Genomic DNA, 24,275 nt, shown 5'->3' on the forward strand with positions numbered 1-24,275 from the left:
ATGCTGGCAGTGGTACCAGGCAGCACCCATAGCCTGAAGCCATAGGCTCTGTCTGGGTGGAGGCCAGAACTGTGGGCTCCATCTGGGTGGAGGCCTCAGTGATGCGAGGTAGAGAGGGGGATGGAGCATGAGCTGGGGCCAAGACAGGAAGCCATGGGGTAGGACAAGTCCCCACCACTGTATGGTAATAGACTACGCTACTACCCATGAACTGGTCTAGGAACTGGCCTGAGAACTGCCTGCAAACGGCTTACCTTGTTTGCAGTCCCTGTTCATGGCACCCTGGTCGCCTGGGGAAGTCTGGCCCAGGCAGCAATCATTCACCAATCACTCGACAATCAGCAATCACTCCCAGCTTCTCCGAGTACATGCCCCAAACACACATAGCCCACCAAACAAACACTCAGAAAAACCAAAAGGCACAGGTAGCTGGATCACTTACCTTCCCTGGGCAGGATCTGGTGCCTGGCTTCTCTCCTCCTTCCTCCTCTTGCCCCCAGCAACTGCCTGCAAACTGTTACCCTGTTTGCAGTCCCTGTTCACTGGCTCCCTGGTCACCCAGCTAGCACATGAGTGTTGGTATTAGGGTGCAGTAGATTAATTAGCTGCCAATATTATTGGGGACTGTACTAGCTTATGGTGGAGTCATTTACTCCACTGAAATGCACATGTAAACAGTGACAGGGGCTAGCTGGGACACAAAGGTGCTAGCCCTGCCCTTTAGCATCCTTATACCCCAGCCAGCCCCTCTGCCACCACCTGGAGCCTGTGACTGACCATCCGAGCATACTGCCAGCTGTCCCAGGCACATGTATAGACACTGCACCTGGGAGCGGTTGACTGTGGCTGAAACAGCTCTGGAGTTTATCACTGAGCATTAATTTCACATGTAGATGCACCTAGTATAGTACAAGGTGCAGTAGAAGGTTGCTTATTTACTGCTACTTTAGTTCCACCCAGCAGTGCTGTAGCACAGCTCAAACGTCAGTTATCTCCTCAGCAATGTTCCTCCTACTCAAAGCAACTCCCTTATTTTAGCACCATCTCACACTAAAATTAGATATAGTTTCCTACTGAAAATCTAATCCCCATAATCCTTGCAAAGGGTCATGGGACATGACCACTCAGGACTACAATACTAGACTCATAACAAGAACTTATGCCCGAAATGAATGTTCCACTTGGAAAAAATTTGGATAACTCTGGTTTGAACTAAAACACCACCTTTTTACACATAATGTATTCTTTATACTGGTATAATACATTTTGATGAATAAAGCGAGACAAAAATTCTGATAGTGATACAATTCATTTACCTGTGATAACTCTCCGGTAATCACAATATAATTACAGGGAGAAAGCAAACATTTCTTGGCTGATGGAGGCTTTGTGATAGGATCACAGAAACTTTCATTCACTTCAATTTTGTTTTCATCCACACACTTGACCTTCCGACGTGTTTCTTTTTTTCTACATGATGTTGAGCACTGAGTAGGACAAAAACAAATTGTTCATTTGAACTGTTTATAGAACAAATCTATTTATGAAATAAAACCTTGAAACAGAATTTTTTAGTGATGCTTGTTCTGTATGTCAGCATGGAATATGCCCAGACTCCAGACAATTAATTTTGTTTGCAAAGTTCAGATACCAGCACTACACTGAAAAAAGTCAGCTAAAACTTCAAAATGACAAAATGTCAGACCAGAATAATGGGTGACTGAAAATGACTACGTTGTATAAAAGAACAGGAAGCAAAAAGCATTTCAATTAAAATATTTATTTACATACCACATTCACCTTGTCCCCTGAAAATTAGCCATTGAAAACTGGGGTGTATACCTTGAACAAGGAGACTGATTCTGAACAGTTCAATTAAAAGAAAAATCTTGTTTTCATTCTGCCTTCCAAAAACAAGATTTTTTTTTTTTAAATTTGGGAGGCATAAAATTAAATACAGCAACATGGAGTAGATAACTTAGTCTTTAGAAAAAATATATTGAAAACATGAGGTTATAAAGAAATCTTGATGAACTGACTAAATGCTACATTAATAAAAATTGTGTAGAAGTGCACTGCAGACAGAGACAGCCCAATGCACATTGCTGGTCAGAAAAATCCAATCTCAAACACAAAGGTGTAAAGTGTCCCCAGAGTAGAATACATATGGGCAAGCATGTGCAGACCCACCATTTCTACAGGAGATGCAGTATAGTATTCCAGAACTGTGAAAGAATGGGTAGGGCAAGAATTTAAACAATAGAACTTCAAACAAATAGTAACAAACATATGGAATATGTTATCAGGAATAGCCAGTAATACAAAAGCATTTCTGCTTGTAATAGAGAGCTCTGAATACCTAGACAGAAAATAGAAATGTTTGGTGTGAAAGGAAAATCCACATTCACTCTTCAAGTATGTGTATTTCCTGTTAAAAACAATCAGTGTTCTAAGCATTTCTGAACTGTGTATAGAATTTCTACAACTTCTGTCTAGCATATCACATTTATAACCATTTTAGGTAATATACTATAAGGCCATAAGGTGCCAGGGCCGCAGCACACTCAATACTAACCAGTATCAGTACCTGCAATATAATGGAGAGGTAAATTCAAAAGATAAATCAGCCTGTACTGCACTCCAAAGCAACATGTTCCCATAGCTAAACATCCTATAGTACCCAAGGTATTTAGCTGAGGCATCTCCATGTTACACTGAATGGGCTCCAATATCATTGATATTTCTTCATACATGTACCACAGCTGCTCCTGGATGTTTCCTGATTTATCATTACAAATAGGGCCAGAGGATTGGATAGCTCTCACCACTTGAACTCACTGAGTCCACCAAATCAAAGACCTACCTCATTACATTCTCTAATATAGTTAGCAATGTTTTTATGCTGTTACAAGGTCTCCAGGTGGTAGCCATTTGTTAGTGTAAAATTCTGATGAGCAGATTAGTGTGCAGAGTAGCAAGTGTCGTTTGTGTCATTAGGCAAAAAAATCTAGAAAAATAGCCAGTCTTCTGCATACTCTTGTACAATATAGATGTCTGAAGACTGAAATTGGTCAGCTGCCAGAACGCCTTGCCTTCCAAAGAGTCCATGAATTCTGTTATGAGATCCTTTGCAAAGGGTGTAAACAAAACTTACATTTATTAAGAGACCAAAGTCTTTGAACAGTGAAGTTACATGTCAAATATTTTTAGAAGACCTTCACAAGTCTTTGATTGTAAAAGCCAATCATATAGATAGGGGCATACAAACAAGTTCTTTCTGCTCAGATGCACTGTTACAACTGACAGGACTTTTAAACACCCTGCAGGCCATAAACAGACTCAATATTTCTGGGTCCACCTGATTCTCCTAGCTCTTTTGGTACCTCCTCTATTTCTCCTGATAGTATCAGGGATGACATTTTCAATACCAAACACTCACTCATGAGAGGAATCTCTGAATAGGAATGGTGTTTGGGGGAGGTTGGGTAGAGGTAAGGTATTAAGCTAAATGGAATACTCCATTTCTGTAATGTCCTGTATCCACTCTCTGATATTACTCATTTCTGCCTGTCCACAAAAAGGAGCCTGTTTAAAAAAAAAAAATCAGTGGGGAGGATTAGTGTAAATCAGAGCACACATCTTGACCTTCACAACACAGTTGAGGTAGAAGCTGGCTGCTGCTTCTCTCTCACATACTGTCAGAATGACTTCCTAATCTTCTGAAACAAACTGCTGTTGATTACATGCTTTCTTTTTTGGAAATAATAAAGCTGATTGCTCATGATCTCTGAACATCAGGATTGAAAATCTGGCAGAAGGAATTAGGCCAATGATTTTGCCTAGTACCTTTTTTAGGTTTATATGATCTTAGAACTTCTCTAATAATTAATCTCTTGTGTTGCTAAACAGCTTATATCTTTCAAAAAGAAGATCTAGTTTAAGCCTTGTTTCAATTGAAATTGCAGGTAACCTTAAGCAGAAATGGTGACAGAAGATGACACTACTCAGGTTAACTATTTACCATCTAAGAGCAGACTTTCCCACATTTTGACCTTTTATTAAAACCAATTAGCTGATTTGTGCCAGTCCTCCAATTACTCTTGGATTGACCTAGTCAATATCCCATACATGAAGTTGGTAAGGTGTATATTGTAGTTCAATATTTTGATACTAAGAGTAGGTGAAAAAACTACTCTTTGTCTTTTGACAGCCAAACATTTTTCTTCATTGTCATAAGGAATGAGATGGGTCTTACCACTGCTATAACTATTGCTAGCCACAGTTACCACCAGAGGAAAGAGAAATATCCATATGGTTGATATCGGCTTTTTAGAAACAGGTTGAGAAGAAGTGGATCTTCCATACAGATTTGGCAGATGGTAGGTGCCAGAGGGTAACTTTAAAATTACTACTTCCTATTTTCCCCCCACCATCTTGCAAAATTATAGAGAATTTTTGAAGTTATTCCAATATTATCTGACTCTTGTTCAATTAGTTGCTGGTACTTCACTGAAGAAATTAATTCCTTTTCTTTTTCAGAAATAGTACCAGGTATGTGCTAATCTACTGACATTCTTTGTTGGGCATCAACAAGCCCATGGATTGGGATGATCCAGTTGATGTAGTGTATCTGGACTTCACAAAAAGATTTTGACCAATTCCGTCAACAAAGACTCTTAAGGTAATGAGGCTGTCATGGAACTAGCAGAAAGGTCCACTTGTGGATCAGGAACCAGTTAAGGAACAGGAAGCAAAGAGTATGTTTATCTCGGTTCTTACAATGGAGGGAGGTAAGCATCAGGATTCCCTACGTAAGTCTTGCTGGAACATTGATTAGTACAGCCATCGATTAATATATATCAGTACATAAAGGCTTTGATAAAGCATTGACCAGTGTAGGCCTCACTAGAGCCATGACTGATACATGAACTAATACAAGATGCACAGTACTGCTAGGAAAGGAAATCAGGTACCTCAAGCACCAGAGGGTGCAACACTTGTATGATAAAGGAAGAACAGGAATACACAAATCAGGATGCATGACAGCTGCAGGGTGGCCCGAGATGCCAATGGAATAATACACAGCTTTTTCAAATTGAAAAGTCATACTTACATCTTGCCATTTATCTGCCAGCCATTGGTACTGCATGCAGGATGGCAGCCAACAGTGTCTCTTGCTATGAGGCTGTGTATCCTGGCTACACATTGCTTCATTCACTTGACCCCTGCCCTTCAGCCTACAGTAGACCTCCCTTTGTTGAATTCCCTCCCCGCAGGTCACAGAGCACTAAAATAGAGGGGGGGGGGCCAAAATCAAAGACAACATGAAACAAGATACTCATCAAAATGTTATATAATTTTCCATTACTTCATGTCACTGATAAACCAGTGTTTGCATATTACCAGTATTACACATATATAGTTTCTACTGGTTTTGATCACATCATTTACAATGTTTATTTAAACCTTCTTCACTTATGTTTGAAAATGTACTATCAAAATGTAAAATTACAATTAAAATACATCTTAAATAATAAAATAAATAAGTTTTATAAAAGTAAAGACCCTTATTTTCTAAAGACTTATGGTCTTTGGGCAACTTTACAGGTGCTCTGGGGTAGAGGATTTGCTTAGAGCAGTTCTCAGGAGCCGCTCTAATTAAAGTGCCCCCAGTGTCTTGTGTACTCAGCCTCCCACACTTCAAAATGGTGTTGAGAGAGCTTTAAGTAAAGTTCGTTCAATGCGTTTTAGTTAAAGTGCCCCGACACCATTTTGAAGTGTGGGGATGCTGAATACACAAGACTCCGAGGCTGCTAGAGCATACTAATTAGACTCAATTAATTGAGTCTGCTGGAATGCATTGTAATTACAGTGTGTCAGAGCAGGCGTCCTGCATGTCTACCAGCACCCTTTGTGATTCTGTAACTTAAGTCACAATGGGAAGAGTCCCTATTCACACATGCAAAGTTCAACATATGCACAGAACTTTCTAAAGTCAGGCCTACATATACATATACCTTATACATATACATATACATATACCCCAGGGGCTGTCATTCCTAAAGGGAGTAATCCTTCAGGCGCAGAAGGAGACAATCCCATTGCACATGAAAGAGGGCAATGGGGCCAAGAAACCCTCTTGGCTGAACAGGGAAATCCAGGAAAGCCTTGGAGCAAAAAAAGAGGCATACAGGCTGTGGAAGCAGGGTGTAGCTAGCAAGGAGCAGTATACCTCCTTGGCTTTCACTTGTAGGGTGTCAGTTAAAAAGGCCAAAGCTGCAATCGAACTTAGGCTGGCAATGAAAATTAAAGACAACAAAAAGTCCTTCTACAGGTATATAGGGAGCAAAAAGAAGGTGCAGGGTAACATAGGACCCCTACAGGGCAGACTAGAGCAACTGGTGACAGATAGGACAGACAAAGCTGAGCTCTTCAATGAGTTTTTGGCTTCCACATTCCTGAACACAGATTAGGACAAATCTCCCAGTTGTATTATACGTGAACACAGGAGGGAAACCAGGTCACCAACTGTTAATGCCGACTTAGTGAAGGGACACTTGGAGGGGCTGGATGTGTTTAATTCAGCAGGCTCAGATGATCTTCATTCAAGGGTGCTGAAGGAATTGGCTAGTGTCATAGCAGAACCACTGGCATGGTTGTTTGAGCACTCATGGTTCTCAGGTCAGGTCCCAGAGGATTGGAAAAGGGCCAGTGTGGTCCCTATTTTCAAGAAGGGGAGGAAGGAGGATCCGGGTAACTATAGGCTGGTTAACCTCACCTCTTTCCTTGGGAAAACCTTTGAAAAAATTAGTAAGGATCACATTTGTGGGAGTCCAGCAAGAAAAATAATGGTGAAGGGCAACAAGCATGGGTTCTTAACAGGTAAATCCTGCCTGACTAACCTTGTGTCTTTTTATGATCAGGTCACAAAATGCTTAGGCACAGGGAAGGAGGTAGATGTCATCTACCTGGATTTTAAGAAGGTCTTAGATATGGTATCTCATCCTATCCTCATAAATAAACTGAGTGGCTGTGATGTGGATGATTACACAGTCAGGTGGATGGCAAATTAGCTAATGGGATGCACCCAGAGCGTAGTGGTTGATGAGTCGGCATTGACCTGGAAAGATATGGACAGTGGAGTTCCCCAAGGTTCAATCCTTGGGCCAGTGCTGTTCAATGTCTTCACTGGTGACTTGGATGAGGGTGTGGAGAGCACTCTGTCCAAATTCATGGATGACATGAAATTATGGGATAAAGTAAACACACTGATGGGCAGGGAATGAATCCAGGCAGATCTGGGCAGGTTGGAGAAGTGGGCAGAACAGAATAGGATGCAATTCAACAAGGACAAATGCCAAGTGCTGCATCTAGGAAGAAATTACCAACACACTTACAGGCTGGGGGGATGACCTTCTCAGCAGTACTGTAGCAGAAAGGGATCTCAGAGTCATAGTTGACTCTAAAATGAACATGAGTCATCAGTGTGATGAAGTGATCGGTAAAGCTAACCTCACTTTATCTTGCATTAGAAGGTGCATCAGAAACAGGTCAAGGGAGGTGATACTTCCCCTCTATGTGGCACTGCTAAGGCCACAGCTGAAGTACTGCATCCAGTTTTGGGTGCCGTACTTCAAGAAGGATGTGGATAACCTTGAGAAGGTCCAGAGGAGGGCCACTCATATGGTTAGTAGTCTGCAGGTAAGGCCCTACAAGGAGAGATTGAGGAACCTGAATCTCTTCAGCCTCCACAAGGGAAGGCTGAAAGGTGATCTTGTGGCCGCCTACAAATTAATCAGGGGGGAACAGCAAGGGATAGGAGATGCTCTATTTACCAGGGCACCTTTTGGAGTAACTAGGAACAATGGCCACAAACTGACAGAGAGCAGATTCAGGTTAGACATCAGGAAGAACTTCTTTACAGTAAGGGTTGCCAGAATCTGAAATGGGCTTCTAAGGGAGGTGGTGCTCTCCCCTACCTTGAGGGTCTTTAAGAGGAGACTGGACAAGCACCTGGCTGTGGTCATCTGCCCCTAGCGCTCTTTCCTGCCTGGGACAGGGGGTCAGACTCAATGATCTGCTGAGGTCCCTTCTGACCCTAATATGTATGAATATATACATATATAACATCTTTGAAACATCAAATGTCTCCATTTATTTTTTAGAGAATGATGTATAAAACATTTTGAAGTGTAAACATTTATGATTATTCAATATTAGGTCACACTAAAAGTGGAATATAGTGCTATGAAAGGAACAATTGTCAGTATTACTACTTAATTAGAGATACTGCTTGCACCAACTATAAGGTAGAAACTGTCTTATTCCAGCAATGTTACATCCAGATCCTGGGGTGCTTTTATTGAGCTCTTTCACTGAAATGGGATAGCCAACACAGAACATAAACTTTTCTCTTAAAGGGATACACTTAATTTTGCTCAATTCTTTAAAGATTACGGGTATGCTGTTGTCGTTAAATGCATGAACTTTAATTGCAACTCTGCAGAATTATAGAAAACCGGACACTTGGGGTGCCTGGAGATGTGCAGGACATCTGCTCTGACACACTGTAATTACAGCATGTTGGAGCACACTTGATTCATTAAATTTGCTGGAGGGTGCTAATTAGCATGCTCTAGCAGCCTTGGTGTCCCATGTATTTACACATCCCTGCATTTCAAAATGGTGGTGGAAGCACTTTAACTAAAGCTCATCAAACCCCCCACCCAGGAGCACATGTAAAGATGCCCTTGATGCGAATTCCGATGACAATGAAGACTCTTTTTTTTAATTTTGTAATTAAATATACTAACATTTTCTTACATTATGATGCTGTGTGATAAAGTCTAATGTATTCATTTTAAGCTCAAATGCCAGTATCTATTTTATTTCTTTATTTATTTTGTGGATACATAGTACATCAGCTATAGTATATTCCTCCCAAAGAAAATGGGAACACAACACAAAATGATCACCATTTTAAGAAGTTAAAACTAATGGTTATAACATCATGATATCTGAGATGTAGCCATTTACAGACATTATGTTTTTCTAGGCTTAATCCTTACTACAGGCATCACTATATACCTGTGGGCATTTATAGTCCGAAGTAAAATTGGCTCCAGTCCAAATTAACTAATCCTCATTGTATGAGGATTAAAATTAATACAGACTAGGGCAGTCCAAATTAGGCAATTTAAACTATTAATTAAAATGTATAAATGGCATTGCTTTTAGGAAAAACAGTCTTTAGGAACTCAGATAAGCATTCCTTAGGAATAGAGATAAGAATTGCAAACATCAATCCCCTCAAGAGAAACTGAGTTGGGGTTTCTGCAACATAACAGAGGCTATCAGGCACAAAGTAACACCTGGTGATACTAAGCACTTGAGGCTGCATATCACATACTTCAATTATAAACCAAGAACACTTCTGTCCTATAATATAATCCCTTCCACCAAGTTATCAAGTTTCATCTTTAAGCAACCCCAATACTTTGGTTGGAAGACCATCCCAAAACTTCACATCTCCAATGCTTGGAAACTTTTTCCCTTTTGAAAGTTCTTGATCTAATCAAGCATTCTTCTCTTTGTTAACTGTTTGTCTGCTACCTCTGGGAATTTCTCTTTTCTTCAATTTCAAAACCCTCCACACTGTTTCTAATCATTGCTGTGCTTGCTTCTTTCCTCAGACCTAATAAAGAATGCTTTTCATTTGAAAGTGTGTCCAAGTCTATCCCAATGATGCAGTTAGTCCAATTAAAGGCATCACCCAAAACAATCTGTGCCTCTCACGTATTTCCTGGACCATCACAGATACATCACTCCAACATTAGAAACCTCTTTCTAATTATTGATCTAAATTTGTTTGTGACCAAAGGACTTTAAACCTGTCATGAGATGAAAGTGGAAGCAGATCTCCAACAGTCACTTTTCTTAGTTTCCACTTAGTAAATTATGAGGAGCAAAAGAATTTTAAAGATAGGTAAAGGGGGTAGCAGATGGGACAGTACTGCTCATTCTTACTACCATGTGCAGGTAGACAGAACTGGGGGCATTTGCAACCACCTGCATTTATGCCCCCAGGACAGAGACAGGAGACCATGTCTGTGCAGGTACAACTCCAATGAACACTGATATTCATAAAGTTCTGAGGCTGACTGCCTAGTGGGACCCATGCTAAAATAAATATTTAATTACTTTCATTAATGCCATTTTTAAAAATTTAATGTAATCCTAGACTTCAGACATAATTACTAAGAATAAGTACATGTTTCAGATCTACACATATTCTTCTGTTATAACAGGAAATAAAAAACAATTGAAAAGGTTCTACTCATACATTTCACATTGTCATTGTTCCCACACAGTTGTGGTATGTGGCAGAATGGCAGTCACTATAGGTATTCAGTCACATGTCAGTCTAAGTAGCATGTGCATGTTTTCGTTGTTCATTCTCCATATTCGTTCTCTGCTCATTCTCTCTCCCCTCCACACCTTGCTGGGCTTCCCCAGGTTGCATCTGCTCTTTGCTCTCCTTAGCACCCTCTTTGGTGCACTGGACTTGGGCTTCTCTAAGACTGCATATTTTCTCTATCCTGTATCGAGTGGCCAAGGGGAATCATGACCTACTTGGTCAGTTTCCCAGTGGCCCAGGCCAAAACGGTGACTCTGAAAAGCCACAGATAAACCATATTGCTGGGGCCACTTGTGACAATGTCCTATAATGTCTTACAACTCTGTCATTTTCTGGTTCAGGTATATTTCTCCTTTCAACTTGGATAATTCACTTTGCAAAAAAATGTAGACCAGTTTGTGTCATGCTGGGTCATAAAGGGGCCATTTTGCAAGGTGAAAAATGGATGGCTAGCCCTAACTGTGTAACTCCATGAATGGTGTTGGGGGAAGGGGATTCCTTTAACTGGTAATACAGGTGTTTTGTACATGACAAGTGGTTCATGTTCAGGTCCTGGGTAGAAGAAGGACATACACTATGTACTTTCACCTTTGGTTTTAACTTTCTTATAATACAGTTTTATAAATTAACAATAAAGTCTCTCTCTGTCTCTTTTCTTCTCTATTTCTCCCTCTCATGCACACAGGCAGAGGAAAAGATGTTCTTTAACGATTCATCTAACTACTTCCATCCAATCTTTTCCAGACGTCAGCAACCACTAAATCATATGAAGCAATTCTTCTACCTTCCCTGCATCCATATTTCCTTTTAATATACCGACTGGGTATAGTCATAGTTATATACCCAGCAGAGTTCTGAAATGTCCACTTTTTAGAGAGATATAAATAACCCTATGCAATTTGAATAGGAAAGGCACATCCCACAGTCTTTTTATTCATTTTATTTGAAAATCCCAGATGCAAAGTTGAAGGTTTTATTTTCCAGACACTTTTGCAACACAATCATTAACTTTCCGGGGTCTATATGTAAGTATGAGGACAGAAGAGTCTATATAGTAAATTTTGTTTATTTGGAGTATCCATCATCATCCAATGATCATCAGGTAAATTGCAATTAACTTCAGACAACAGCAAAGAGAGAAATTGGTAAAATGAAGTTTGCCCCTTTATAATTCTTTAGAAAATATTTTTGGTTTTAGTATATCAAACCATTAGGATATTACCTTTAATTATGTTCTAATACAAGAAAAGTACTGAAATGAAATTATTTATGGTGCATAATTATATTGTAGTAATGCTGTTATTCAGTTAAACTTATTTTCACCAAGGTGCATGACTAGGGTAGACTTGCCAAAGATGACTCAGACTATTTCAATTTAAGGTGCAAAACAAAACATCTATTAACACCCAAGCAATAAAACGTTTCATAGTGCGTCTAATACTGGAACATATTCCCAAACTTCCATACAATAGCTGTTCCTGGCACTGTAATAATAGCTAATCCCTTACTATCTCTATTTCTTTTAACGATAAATTGCCTCACTAGTGATCTTTTAAACTACTGTATTTTTTCTCACACAACATGCCCTGGAGTAAGATATACATTTTGTTTTTGAAAGGCAGAACAAAGAAAAAAAATCTTCCTTTGTAGTAAGTAATTGTCTATTAGCAGTAAAGGAGCCAAACCTGCTCATTGTTCTGCTCCCTGCAGATCGCATGGAGATTTTACTTCCACTTTTGCCCAGTAAGCAACAGAAACTGCTTTTATCATGTTTCTTTCATATAACTCACACTCAAAATCCCAGTGGCTGGTTTTGGGGAAAAGGTGTGTTGTATGTGAAAAAATACAGATATCACAAATTAGGCTTAGTTCCACTGCAACATCTAGCACTGATTCAATGACTTATTCAGAGCTCCATGCTCTTTCTAGAACAAACTACCATTTTCATCAACTTAAAGAGACTTTGCATTGACAGGTTGATATTGGGGTATTAAAACATCAAACTGAATATATCTTTAGCTTTTACGAAAGAATCCTACATTCTTCTTTCAAATTTAACTAATGGAATTGCTCATGTTACTTGATTAATTATTAGGAGTATGCGAAGCAGGCAGTATTTGATTCAGATTTGGCCCAATTTGGGGGACAGTGATTCAATTTGCTAATTCGGATCACTGTCCCGATTTGATTTGGCTGAATCTGAAGATTCAATTCTGATTCGGCGAATCAGCGATTTGGCCATAGACACAGCTTTATATGTTTTTTCTACGTACCTCAAGGTACCAGAAGCGGCTCATGAATGCTGAGATGGTGAGGCAGATGAAGGGTCCCATGGGAGCCTGGGGGGGCCACCCCCCCATGTTTGGCAGCAGACCTAGAAGTGGACCAGAAGTACTGGAAAAGATGACCTCTACCTCATTTCACTGGGGAGGAAGCTCTTCTTAGCCAGAATGGCTGACCTGCTCTACTGGGCTTTATACTGTATGAGCCCCCAAGGACTGGAATAGGCTTCCTTGGTGCAAGCACCTACTCTGGACTCCTTTAAGAAGCATTTGGACACTTATCTTGCTGGGATCCTTTGACCCTAGCTGACTTTCTGCCCTTGGGGCAGGGGCTGAACTCAATGATCTCCCAAGGTCCCTTCCAGCCCTAATGTCTATGAAATATATTAAATCTACTTCCAGTCCACTTCCAGGTCCGCTGCCGAGCACACAGAGGACCCCTCCGCACCCCCTCAGCTTGGCGATTGGTGCCCCCCCCCGCCTAACCCAGGAGGCACCAGTTGCTGGGCCGGGGGGTGGAGGGGGTGTTCCCTGCACGCTTGGCAGTAGACCTTCTGGGTCTGCCGCCGAGTGCACAGGGGACCCCCCCCCTCCTCTGCGCTCCCATGGGACACTCCATCCACCCCACCATCTCAACATTCACCTGGTATCTTGAGGTATGTAGAAAACACAGATAAAGCTGTGTCTATGGCCAAATCATCGAATCTCTCCGAATCTCTCTGAATCAATTTGGAGGCTTCTGATTTGATTCAGAAAGATTAATGGGTCTCCTGATTCAATTTGGATTCAGAGATTTAGCCACCAAATCAGGCTGAAAGTCCTCTAAATTGAATCAGCGATCAAAGCATCAAACAGCCCTATTAATTATCATCTTAGAATGGGAAATAGGAAACAGAGGGTGGAATGAGTGCCCTCTGTATGGAAGAATTGGAAAAATAAAATATTATAGCAATTTATAAGAAAGAGGAGTTAAAGAATAGGATGGCTACGTACCATACATTACCAGTTTGTGCCACAGACATATGTATGTATAGTCAGGGGCAGTTTCTCTGCTGGGTACAACAGAGAATGGGACTTATCAGGGTACTAGTTATAACTTCCTTTTTCTCCATATAGTGCTGGGCCAGGGACAGAGCAGACTGGTGTACTAACCTGTTTTACCTGGCTATGGGTTTTCAAAAGTAGATTCAGAAGCGGGACTTATAGCTTGTTTTAGGCCCTAACTTCTAATATCTAGCTTAACTAGCATTCACAAAATTCCCACCTAATCTTGTAGGCTCAAACTCTCTTGGTGCTTAGGTTTTCACTGGTAAAGTCCTCCTTTAAGTGTCAGCCACCACTGAACATTCACATAACTGCTTAAGTCCTCTCAGTGCTCATCTGCTTGCTGCTATTTGCATCTAGACACCATTACTCAGCAATGCTAATCAGCTTGCCACGTAAACCCTTACATACTGGTAAAAAATCTTTAAAAGGTATACCACTTTGGTTAAAAATTGCAAGATATAAATGTTTACCTTACATATTTGCTTCATAGATTACAAATTAGGCTACATTTCCTGCAAGAATAGACCACCTTGCAAAAAGAGATCCCCATGACACTATTCAGCAGCAGATGCACATTGCCAAATCAGATTTCACAGACATTTCTGTGATTTAGTTTAAAGATAAAAGCAACATTTTGGAGAGAACCACTTTATAATTAAATAACAGATTTAATTAAGGTGCAGCACATCAAAAGCAACTTCTGCCTGTTAACTGAAGCAGTATGTCATTAACATGGCCTTTTTCTTTTGCTCATAAGAAGAAATGGCATATAATTACAGTGAACTGTACGTACCTCCATCCACCTGTTGGCCTTCCATGCAGGACATCTACCAGTTCTACAAACTTTGTGGGTTCGTGGCTTCCTCAAATGTCTACAGTTTTCTTCCTCTAATTTAACTTGGAAGCTGTTAACACAATGTACATCACGGTACTTCAAACCTTTTCCACAGGAAACAGAACACTGGAAAAAGGGAAATAGACTTGCTTTATTCATTGTTCTTATTAGAATTTTAACTTAACATGAAAAGTAGAAATGCAATAACCAATCACATTATGGTAACACAAATCAATAAGAGCAGTTTTATATTGTATAATAGTATGTACTGAAGATGCTGGAAGTTACTACAAAAGTTCTTTCCTAATGAAAAGCACTAATTGTTGGCCAGGACCTGGATAACCAGTTAAGTGTCTGGTAAATATATGCGATCAGATGCCAGTACATAAAATTGTCAACATTTTGATCTCACAACAATTCTCTTTTCCACTTTAAATAACTATATAGCAGATTATTCTGTATGTAAAATACATGGATTAGACAAATGTGTCAAAATTTATCAAAAAAATACAAAATCCTCAGTTTCCAAGGTTCCCATGACAAAGTGTCAAGCAAACCCAAGAATCTGAAGGGACCTGCCTTAGTTTTGATCTTTTGTGAAACATTAGGAATTATTTATTTAAAAGCAGATATAGAAGTCAGAATACATACATACATGCACACAGATATATGTGTGTGTGTGTATTTACCTTTAGCAGGGCTCCTTTTACCCTACTAGGGAGTGTGCAGAAAAGGGAGCATCTACATGTGTGCTTTACTGCAGTTGACTAATTAGCTCAACAGTAAAGTATCATCGTTTACATGTGCAACACTATTAGGCCGGAGTCAACTAATTAAGTCTACCATAGGACAGTACTACCCAACACACGTACTATCCTATGGCAGAGTTATTTATTTATTGGGGGGTTGTCTTGTATTCAGGGTCATCTTAGATTCAAGTAAATATGGCACTTATCTTGCTCATTCTGTCTCTGGTCCTGCAAAAAACCCTTATGCATGTGCTTAAAATTGTGTACATGTATGTACAAGCACTTGGGCTTAAATGGGACCTCTCATACGGTTTAAGTTAGGCATATATATAAATACCTGCAGGATCAGAACATAAGTTGCATTCATTAAACATAATAAGCTTTCTTATGTCCCCTTATGTCCTATAACTGACTATGTTGACTATATAAAACAAGACCTCTAGCTTGTCTCACAACTAACATACAATTCTAACATGCAGTTACTAAAGTGAATGGGAATACTTATAGATCAAACATTTCCCCTTCAACAACATTTTCGCTTTCAATTTATGGTTTTAGAATATTCCACGTGTAATCTTATAGATATGTTTTTCATTAAAACTGGGATAATCTGAAAAGATGAAATGCTGAAAATGCTTTGTGTGAAACTATTTACTGCATCTAAATGATTTCTTGTTCTTTATCTAAGACTGATGTAGGCCAAAAGACTTGCAGCTTTCTCCATCTATACAATTAAACAGACATTTCAAAGGCTAGCTCTTCTTTCAGAGGATTTAGACATCAAAGCATCTCACAGATAATGTGTATAGTTAAAAACCTAAAATACTAATTCTAATCTAAATAAAGGGTAGTATCCTTTAAGTCTTTACCAGTATGTCATAGAGATGAATGTACGAAGCAGTATGTAAATTCTGAAGTCCCCCCCGCTTTTTTTTATTAATAGATTGTAACTTTAATGCACCACAAGATGACTTAATTTCCCCATGTGAAACACTAGAGAGCTACCACAATCACATGGCGCGATGCCCCTCTTCCCCTAATGGCTTTCATCTGCTAAGTATTAATCTCCAAAACCTACTAGACACAGATCTCCTCATTCTTGTGGGGACTTGTAATCCTGTTTCTTGAATGAACAATGGCCCTGTTATCTAAGCAGTCTCTGCTTACAGAACTTCCTCCAGCAGAACTTCCTCTCTGAACTTCCTCCAGCAAAGAACACTTAGGTAAGTATAGTAGGGATGTGAATGGTTAAATGATTAATTGTTTTACCAATCAGTTCAGTGATAACTGGTTCTAGCTTACCAGTCATCATTTTGCCTGGGGCCCGGAGCAGTCCAGGAGGAAGGGCGGGGGGGACATAGGAAGTCCTGTGATGCCCCAGCAGAAACCATAAGATGGCAGGGCAGGAGGCAGGGAAGGAGAGAGGATGGGGGAGGGGTGACTAATATCTAATAGCTAGGCTATGCACTGGGAGGTGGGGAGAGAGGAGTGAGAAGGTGAGGAGGGAGAGAGGGGGGAGGGGAGGGGTTGCTTGCTCCCTCCCTTACAGTGTGCCGGTGGCTGCAGTGGCCTGGTAAAGCCCTTTACTGGCTGCTGCCTGCCTCTCCCCTCCCACCTCCCTCCTGAACTGCTGCAGCTGGCCCCAGGAAGCCACCGCACATGCTGGTGGCTGCAGCCCTTTGCTGGCTGCTGCTCCCCAGGGCTTCCTGGGCTGTGCAACCTCCTTGGTGGAGCTCCTTTGGCCTCTGGCTCCCCACGCTGCTCAGGGCAGGAGGGTGTAGCCCTCCTCCACAGCAGAGTGGGGCAAAGCAGGCGCCAGCCCAGGGCTCAGCAGCTCCCTCCACCCCAACTTCGCAGAACCATGGGCTGGAGCCTAACACTGCCATGCCTGTTCCCATCCCTGAACCCAACCAATTAATCATTTAACCTGTGGTAACTTCAACAGGTTAAATAAATATTTATTTAATCAGTATTTACATCCCAAAAGCTTACTCTTAAATTTCTTACTGCATTCACACACAAATGCCAATACAACTCTTCTACTGCGTATGTAAATAGTTTGTGTTCTTCTCTATATACAGCAAAAATGTTTAATAAAATTTTGAATACTTATAGAGCCAATTACTGTTCATTAGTGTTAATATAATATGCATTTAAATAGATTTCCCTTATAACAGCCTGATTTTATTAGATAGATAGATAGATAGATAGATAGATAGATAGATAGATAGATAGATACGGCAGAGATTAGGATCAGCCAGGGAGAGGCAGGCACAGCTGGGCAGTTGTAGGATCTCCCGCGGCTCCTCCAACTGTGCCTCTCTCTCCCCAGGTGGGGGGAGCCACTGGAGAAGCCCCCCTGCCTGCAGCAGGGGCTGTGGGGGCTCTGGAGCCTCCTGGCAGAGGCTCCCTATGCAGACCCCGTGCCCTAATTGTCCCCCCCAGCCTCACCCCTGATGACCCCACCGCTCAGTCCCAGCAGTCCGGGAATCAACCCCCCCCACCACACACACACACACACTCACCGGCAGTAGCAGTGGTTGTGTGGGTTCTGGGGCCACATTTCAGAGCCCCCCCACCACCACACAACCTCCGCTCCAATCTCCCCCTCCATCCAACTCTGCCCCTGATAACTGCCCCACATCTGAGGGCTTGTGGCAGAGCCCCACCACACAGTGTAGGTCAGTGGGGGGCAGCAGGGATTGCCCCTCACCTGGCACCCGCATGGCAGCTGCCCCATGCCATGGGTGCAGTGCAGCTCGCAGGGTGCCGTGTGCTGTCTAAGAGCTCCGGCCACTGGGGCTGAGCACTGCTCGGCCACCGGGGCTGAACCACGCCAGCTCTCAGACAGAGAACCTTCAGCCACCCAGCTGTGCCTGCCTGCTCCCGGTCGATCCGAATCTGTGAATCTTTTCTGAATCAATTCAGAGGCTTTGGATTCAATTTGGACCTTTTAATGGGTATCCCAATTCAATTCAGATTTGGAGATTCAGCCGCCAAATCTGGCCAAGTCTCCTCCAAATTGAATCGGTGACCAAAGCTTTGCACAGCCCTAATATATATATAATACACACATACATACATACAAGCAAATGACAGGGGGGTGGGCGGGGAAAGAGCCCCATGTCAACCCCCCCGATGCTCCTCATCTGGGCCCATTCTCTCCCCCTGCCACCCCAATGGGCCTAGGTCTGCTCCTACTCTTCCCTCCACCTCGTTGGGCCCAGGCCCACTCCTCCCCTCCCCCTGCCCCCGCATCAGGCCCAGGCCCGCTTCCACCACCACTTGGGGTCTGGGCCCACTCCACCCACCACCACTACCTCCAAGGAGCAGGGAGGGGGGGTGGTGGTGAGGCCAGTACTACCCCCCACTCCGTCCCCATTGTCATGGCAGCTCTGGCTGCTGGCTTCTGTCCCGAATGCTCTTGGAACAGTCTGATTGGTTATTTCAGACAACCAATCAGAGTGCAAATAAAGTGTTATGGACAGATAGACAGACAGATAGACTTAGGCTTCTATATATATAGAATATATAATGTTTTTAGGAGGGTGAATATATATAGATCCCAGGGTAAAAAAAAAACAACCCACCAAAACATATTGGGGCCTCAGTGATTTTACTGGAATTTAGATCTAACTATTAGGACCAAATCCAAGAAAAGACTTAAGTGTCTAAAATGGAATTTTGGTGGCATTGAGGCAAGTAAGTCCATGTCTGTGACTCTTAAACCTCATTCAGCTATCACCTAACCTTGGTGGTATCTTGGTTCCATAAATGCCACAGAATGTGACCATGAAGTTTTAGTTCCACTTGCGTATTCAAGCCCCCCAAGTTTTGACTGGTCTAAGTAGCCCGGTGCCTACTTCACATCAAAAGCTGATCAGGAGCCAGAAATTTAGTGTTTATCTGCCAGTCTCCCTCTGAAGTTCTCTCAGACCACAACTAACAGGTCATCTTATTAAAGAAAAAAAGTGAGCCCTGCTCAGTATTTTGAAAGAAAAGACAGGCACCTACCTCCAGGAGATGGTCCTAGTTTGTGGATTATGTGAGGCTTCTGGGAGACAGAATTAAAGACCTGCCCCTCTATTCTCAATGCTTTTCTGGTTCTCTGCAGCTGCATGCAGATCATGCTAACTTTAAGCATCTTTAGCATGCTGCCTGTATTGAATCTTCTTCCTAGCTTTCCTCATGCACTTGACAGGGAGCCCAGACACCTCACAAAGGGGACATCTACGTGTGTATTAATGCACTCTTCCTAATGTGCATTAAATTTAGTACCTCCAACATGAGATAATAAATCAATGTGCATTAGTCTGCCCTAGTTCACAGTAGCACCCACACACACTTTTTAGGTGACAATGCGCAGTAGACTATTTTACTGCACATTAGCGTAATAGCATGTTTTTTTACGTGCTGCTTTAATGTGCAGTAAAATATGCTACTGTACATTAAAGCACCCATGTAGACGTGCCCATAAGGTTTTGATTTTCACCCCAGAGACCAGGCACAGAGGGGGATCCAAAAAGGGTACAGTGGTGCAGGTGCACCCACTCCCACCCTTGATTCCTTTTCCACCCAAACTTCAAAATCAACTGCTTCTGAAGGGAAGTAGCATTTCTATTCAGGCAGTGCAGAAGAGGTCAACCAACCTCACAGTTCACTATAATCTACCTAATTCCTGGCAATCTCTCTGCTCCACAGATGTTAATGACCCTCCTTTCTTTTTCAGGATCTTGCTGCTCTATTAATAAATCTATCCTTTCTTCTGCAAATTTGCTGTCTGTTAGCCATTCCTGGTGATCTCTCTTCTATTTCACAGCCCGTCAAACTGTTTTTAGGTCTAGCTAAAAACTTAATTCAAGTGTGGTTATTTTAACTTAGGTAAACAACAACTCGGGTATGAAAATGAGTAACAGTGAAGTGCACTATCAAGATACTCAAGAAGGCTAGATTTTGTATTACAAATCTGAATGAATAAGTGATGCACATTTAACCATGATAACTTCAGGACTAATACAACTATATTTTTTATTATATTTCCTAGTTTGTTGCATTTTTTTAAACTTAATGTTGTAATGTAGCAAATTACCATACATTCCAATAAAGAGTGGGCCCCTCACATGCTAGTAAATCTTCTAGTTTCTCTTTAACTGGAGAAAAATATTCATTGTGTTGATTCATCCTACCATCTACATAGCCATTTTCAAAATCTTATATCTGCCCATGATGAGGTACTTAGGCACTGTAGTGTCAAACATTTAGGTGCCTAAGTGCTTTATCAGTTCAAGAACTTGGAATTTAGCATAACTGTTGTAAAGCTTATTTATGCCATTTATACAGAAGGCTGCATGCTTCCCTGTGCTCCCTGATGTACAGGAGGAGCCCTTTTGTGTGGTTTACCCCTATCACTGTGTGATGCCAGTTCAGTTCTATGAATTGCTGTAGAAGTAGCATCTTTAGGAACTAGAGAAGTCACTTAATTCCCTTAGATACAAGGACTGCAAGTGTAATTGGCTCTTCCATTTATTGATGCTTTCTTTCCATTTTGAGTGACTGCATAACAGCTGACCATGTATTGGCTCTTAGAGCTCAGCACATGTAAAAGGCTTTAATTTGAAAAGTTTGGTAATTTTTTAATTATTGATTAAAAGCTTAAATTACTTTTGTAGATGCATAGAGAGTGCATTTTTCTGTATGGTATGGATCACACATACAGAAAGAATTCCCTCAAGAACTTTACATCTCAGAAGAAATGTGAACTTTTTAAAAGTAAATCTAAGTTGAAAAAAACCCCATTCTTCAAGTGTTTAATACTGAAATTCTAGCTCTTGTCTCAATATAGACTGAAGTAATGCTTCCCAGATGGCAAATTCCTTTTAAAATATTATAAAACTACAGTGAAATGCTGGAATTGATAAATACTGTTCAAAGTAATTCTGTAGCCCTGGTAACTAGGATTCATCTGTTATTTTTTATTTTTCAGTAATAAAATTTGGTGAGAATCATCAGCCTGATACAGCAGCTGGCACTCACTATTGTGTACAAGGTAATTCTTATACGGAAGGACCATCATCAATTGCTAGCAAATTAAAGTTATTTTCAAATAGCTTGCAGTTGTACTGTTCTGCAAGAAAAGCTGTACTATAAAGCTTTTAGATGCACATAAGCAGTTCCCACTCTGCTTTTATAAGCTACCAAGTGGCTTAACCCTTAAAAGGGCTGTGGTCAAAAATAGAAAAATAGTATCTAAAGAGAATAATATATTTAACAACATGCAGTAATGCAAAACACCCCCCCACAAAATACTATTACTGCTGCTGCTGCTGCTGCTGCTACTGCTATTACTTTTGCAGGTCTCTGTGTGGTTGTATTGATTGGTCCAGCAGTTTCAAAAATTAAAAATGTACACAAATTGCAATAAATTGGACCATAGGCTTGTAAAATGCCAGGGTTCAAATGAGCATGTGTCCCAGTTGCGTGAATAGGTGTCAGAAAATTGATATATCTCCCATCCTAATGTTGGTGGCCTGTTAGGTAAGAAGCGGGTAGCTGGGATCAGCTTTAATCCCAGTCACAAGTCAGAACAGGTTTGCCCTCCTTTTGCAAATAACTTACCAGTTAGAGGATTTACCCAAGAAGTGGGAGATCCAGCCTGTATGCCTTCCTCACCCTGAGGGGATTCAAACCCAAATCTCTAACCTTCCTGGAGAGTGGCCTAATCCCTATGTTACAGAAGGGTGTGTGGCTACCTTCTTCCCCTCACTTTGGCAGTGGAGCACTGGCAGCCAATAATGCAATAGTTGTGGAGAGTGTTCTTTTTGTATCTGGAGTATGGCTGGAAAGTCCCCTGGGACAGGAGAGTCCTAGATTTCAAGACATCATTCAACATTAGAAGGCTTATAGGTAAAAACAGAAATAACACTGACACACAGAACAATAACCCAGGTCTCCCCTCATGCCCCCAGGTGCCAAAGTTATCTAGTCCACCCCCATGCCTGTGACAGGATCGAGTACATTTTGACAGATACTTTGACTAGCCTAATTTGTTCTTTTAAAAATCTGAAGATAGGGATTTCAGGACTTTCCTAAGTAGCTGCTTTCAATGCTCTGACGATAGTTAGAAAGTTTTAGCAAGACATATTTTTGTACTTTATGTAACTTCATTGGGTGTTGACTCCTGGAGAAGTAGATTTTAATTTATGACTGCAAAGTCCCAATTAATTCTACAAATTGCTAAAAGCTTTGTAACACCTTCTTATACCTCTCCTCTGCTGGATGCCTCACTGATATAACTCACTGTTTATCAATTTAATTACTACTATCCTACTGTTGTCTCTGTTGCACAAAAGCCACTGCTTTTGTGCAAGGATGATTTTATGCTTAGATTAGAAGCTGCAATTCTGATTCCTGAATAGAGCCCCTACCCACTCTACAATTCAAATAAATGCTAGTAGTTTTTAAATGGTAGCAGAGTCACAAACAAAAGAAAAATTATACTGCCTCAAAATCACATATGAATACTGACCACAGAATTTAAAAGGATGCCTCATTTGATACTGCCCCTATGTCAGTCATATTACATGAGTTACAAGACAGAGCAAAATTTTAGCTGCAGAAATCATACTTATGTCTATTCTTCACTCTGATAAATCTTACCGTTAGTTTTTCTCCTAACCATTCCTTTAATTTTATTTGAACCATTACTTCAATGTGCATCTCCTTTGACTTCAGTTTCTCTTTCCTTGTTATGTACACTGTTCAAAGTATATACCATAGTTACTTGAATGTAAGACAAGGTTTTTTCGGCCCAATCAGCATAGGGGAAAAATTCCCATGTCTTTTAAACACATACACAGAAACCTCATTTAATACACTGTCACTAAACTGTTGCCAAAAGCAGCATGCGCTCAGTAATGGAAACCAACTATGAAGTTGATTAAATGCAGCCAACACTGAGCAAAACTATAAAAAACATTGCCCATATAGGACAAACATGCTGACAGGAACTTTAAAAAATGTTGTGCGTGTGTGTGGCCCCTACAATAATGGGCAGTTGGTCCCCAAAGAGGGAAAGATCACCACCAGGCAAGCACCCAGAGAGGTCAGAGCAAACCCAGGCACCCTCCCCTGGTGCCAAAAATGCTCATGGGAACTTTTTTTTTGGCCCTTAAAAAAAAAAAAAATGGGCAGGTGTTCCGTCCACAAGGAACTGGCACCAGGCATGGAGGCACTGCAATATCAGGCCGGCACCAAGAGGGCCAGAGCCAGCCCTAACATCCTCCCCTTGGTGTCAAAAATGGAAGAGATGGGACTGGCATAGACTGGTCAGACGCAAGCCCTCTGAAAAAAGCAATGAAGATAATGACGATGAGGGTGAAAATGATGATGCAAACAACAAATATAATGACAAATGAAAGGACTGGGCAAAGAGGTAGGGGAGTTGGGGAAGGCAGGGAAGGGAGAGGGGGAGGGGGAGGGTACTGAAGTAGTTCTTTGTGTAACTATGATGGTTTACAGGTGATAGTAATGGGCTTGTGGGCACATGGTGGTTTTTACAATGGGACTAAGAACAGTGTAAGTGTAAAAGTGTGTTTTGGACTAGCAGGTGAAGCACAGCAATATCTATCTATCTATATAGATCTATCCATCTATATGTAGATAGATCTATCTTTCTATCTATATATAGTCCCGTTGTGTGTGTGTGTGTGTGTGTGTGTGTGTGTGTGTTTATGGAGTACTTGTGCTAAAACTTGCAGCAATTGAAATGCATCAAAAATTTGAAATGCATCAATTCCAGATGACCAAAGCCTATGGGTACCTCTAATAATTTGCCTATATACAAATTACTATATGTTTATTTAAAAGTCAGTGTTTTCAAAATTCCCCTCACTTCTATACATTCAACGATTGCAGTGTCCAACAGTAAAAGGGGCCCCGGGGGGGGG

The 24,275-nt window shown here is 41.1% G+C and overlaps 1 protein-coding gene across 12 annotated transcripts in view; it reads right to left on the reverse strand.

The window, feature by feature from the left end:
- Positions 1-24,275, reverse strand: part of ADAMTS20 (ADAM metallopeptidase with thrombospondin type 1 motif 20) — a 134,550-nt gene that overhangs the window by 11,282 nt on the left and 98,993 nt on the right. For 11 of the 12 annotated variants that reach the window (XR_003094910.1, XR_003094922.1, XR_003094917.1 and 8 more), the window contains 3 exons: positions 14,540-14,707; positions 5,114-5,287; positions 1,317-1,487 (listed from right to left, as the gene is read on the reverse strand). Coding sequence is in view for 4 of the 12 variants with exons in the window: in XM_025208372.1 (XP_025064157.1) it covers positions 1,317-1,487; positions 5,114-5,287; positions 14,540-14,707 (513 nt within the window). In the remaining 8 variants the exon portion in view is untranslated. The remainder of the gene's footprint in view (positions 1-1,316; positions 1,488-5,113; positions 5,288-14,539; positions 14,708-24,275) is intronic. The other variant, XR_003094921.1, reaches the window with a different exon arrangement.

Source organism: Alligator sinensis, unplaced genomic scaffold, assembly GCF_000455745.1.
Source record: "Alligator sinensis unplaced genomic scaffold, ASM45574v1 scaffold147_1, whole genome shotgun sequence".
NCBI classification, from domain to species: domain Eukaryota; kingdom Metazoa; phylum Chordata; order Crocodylia; family Alligatoridae; genus Alligator; species Alligator sinensis.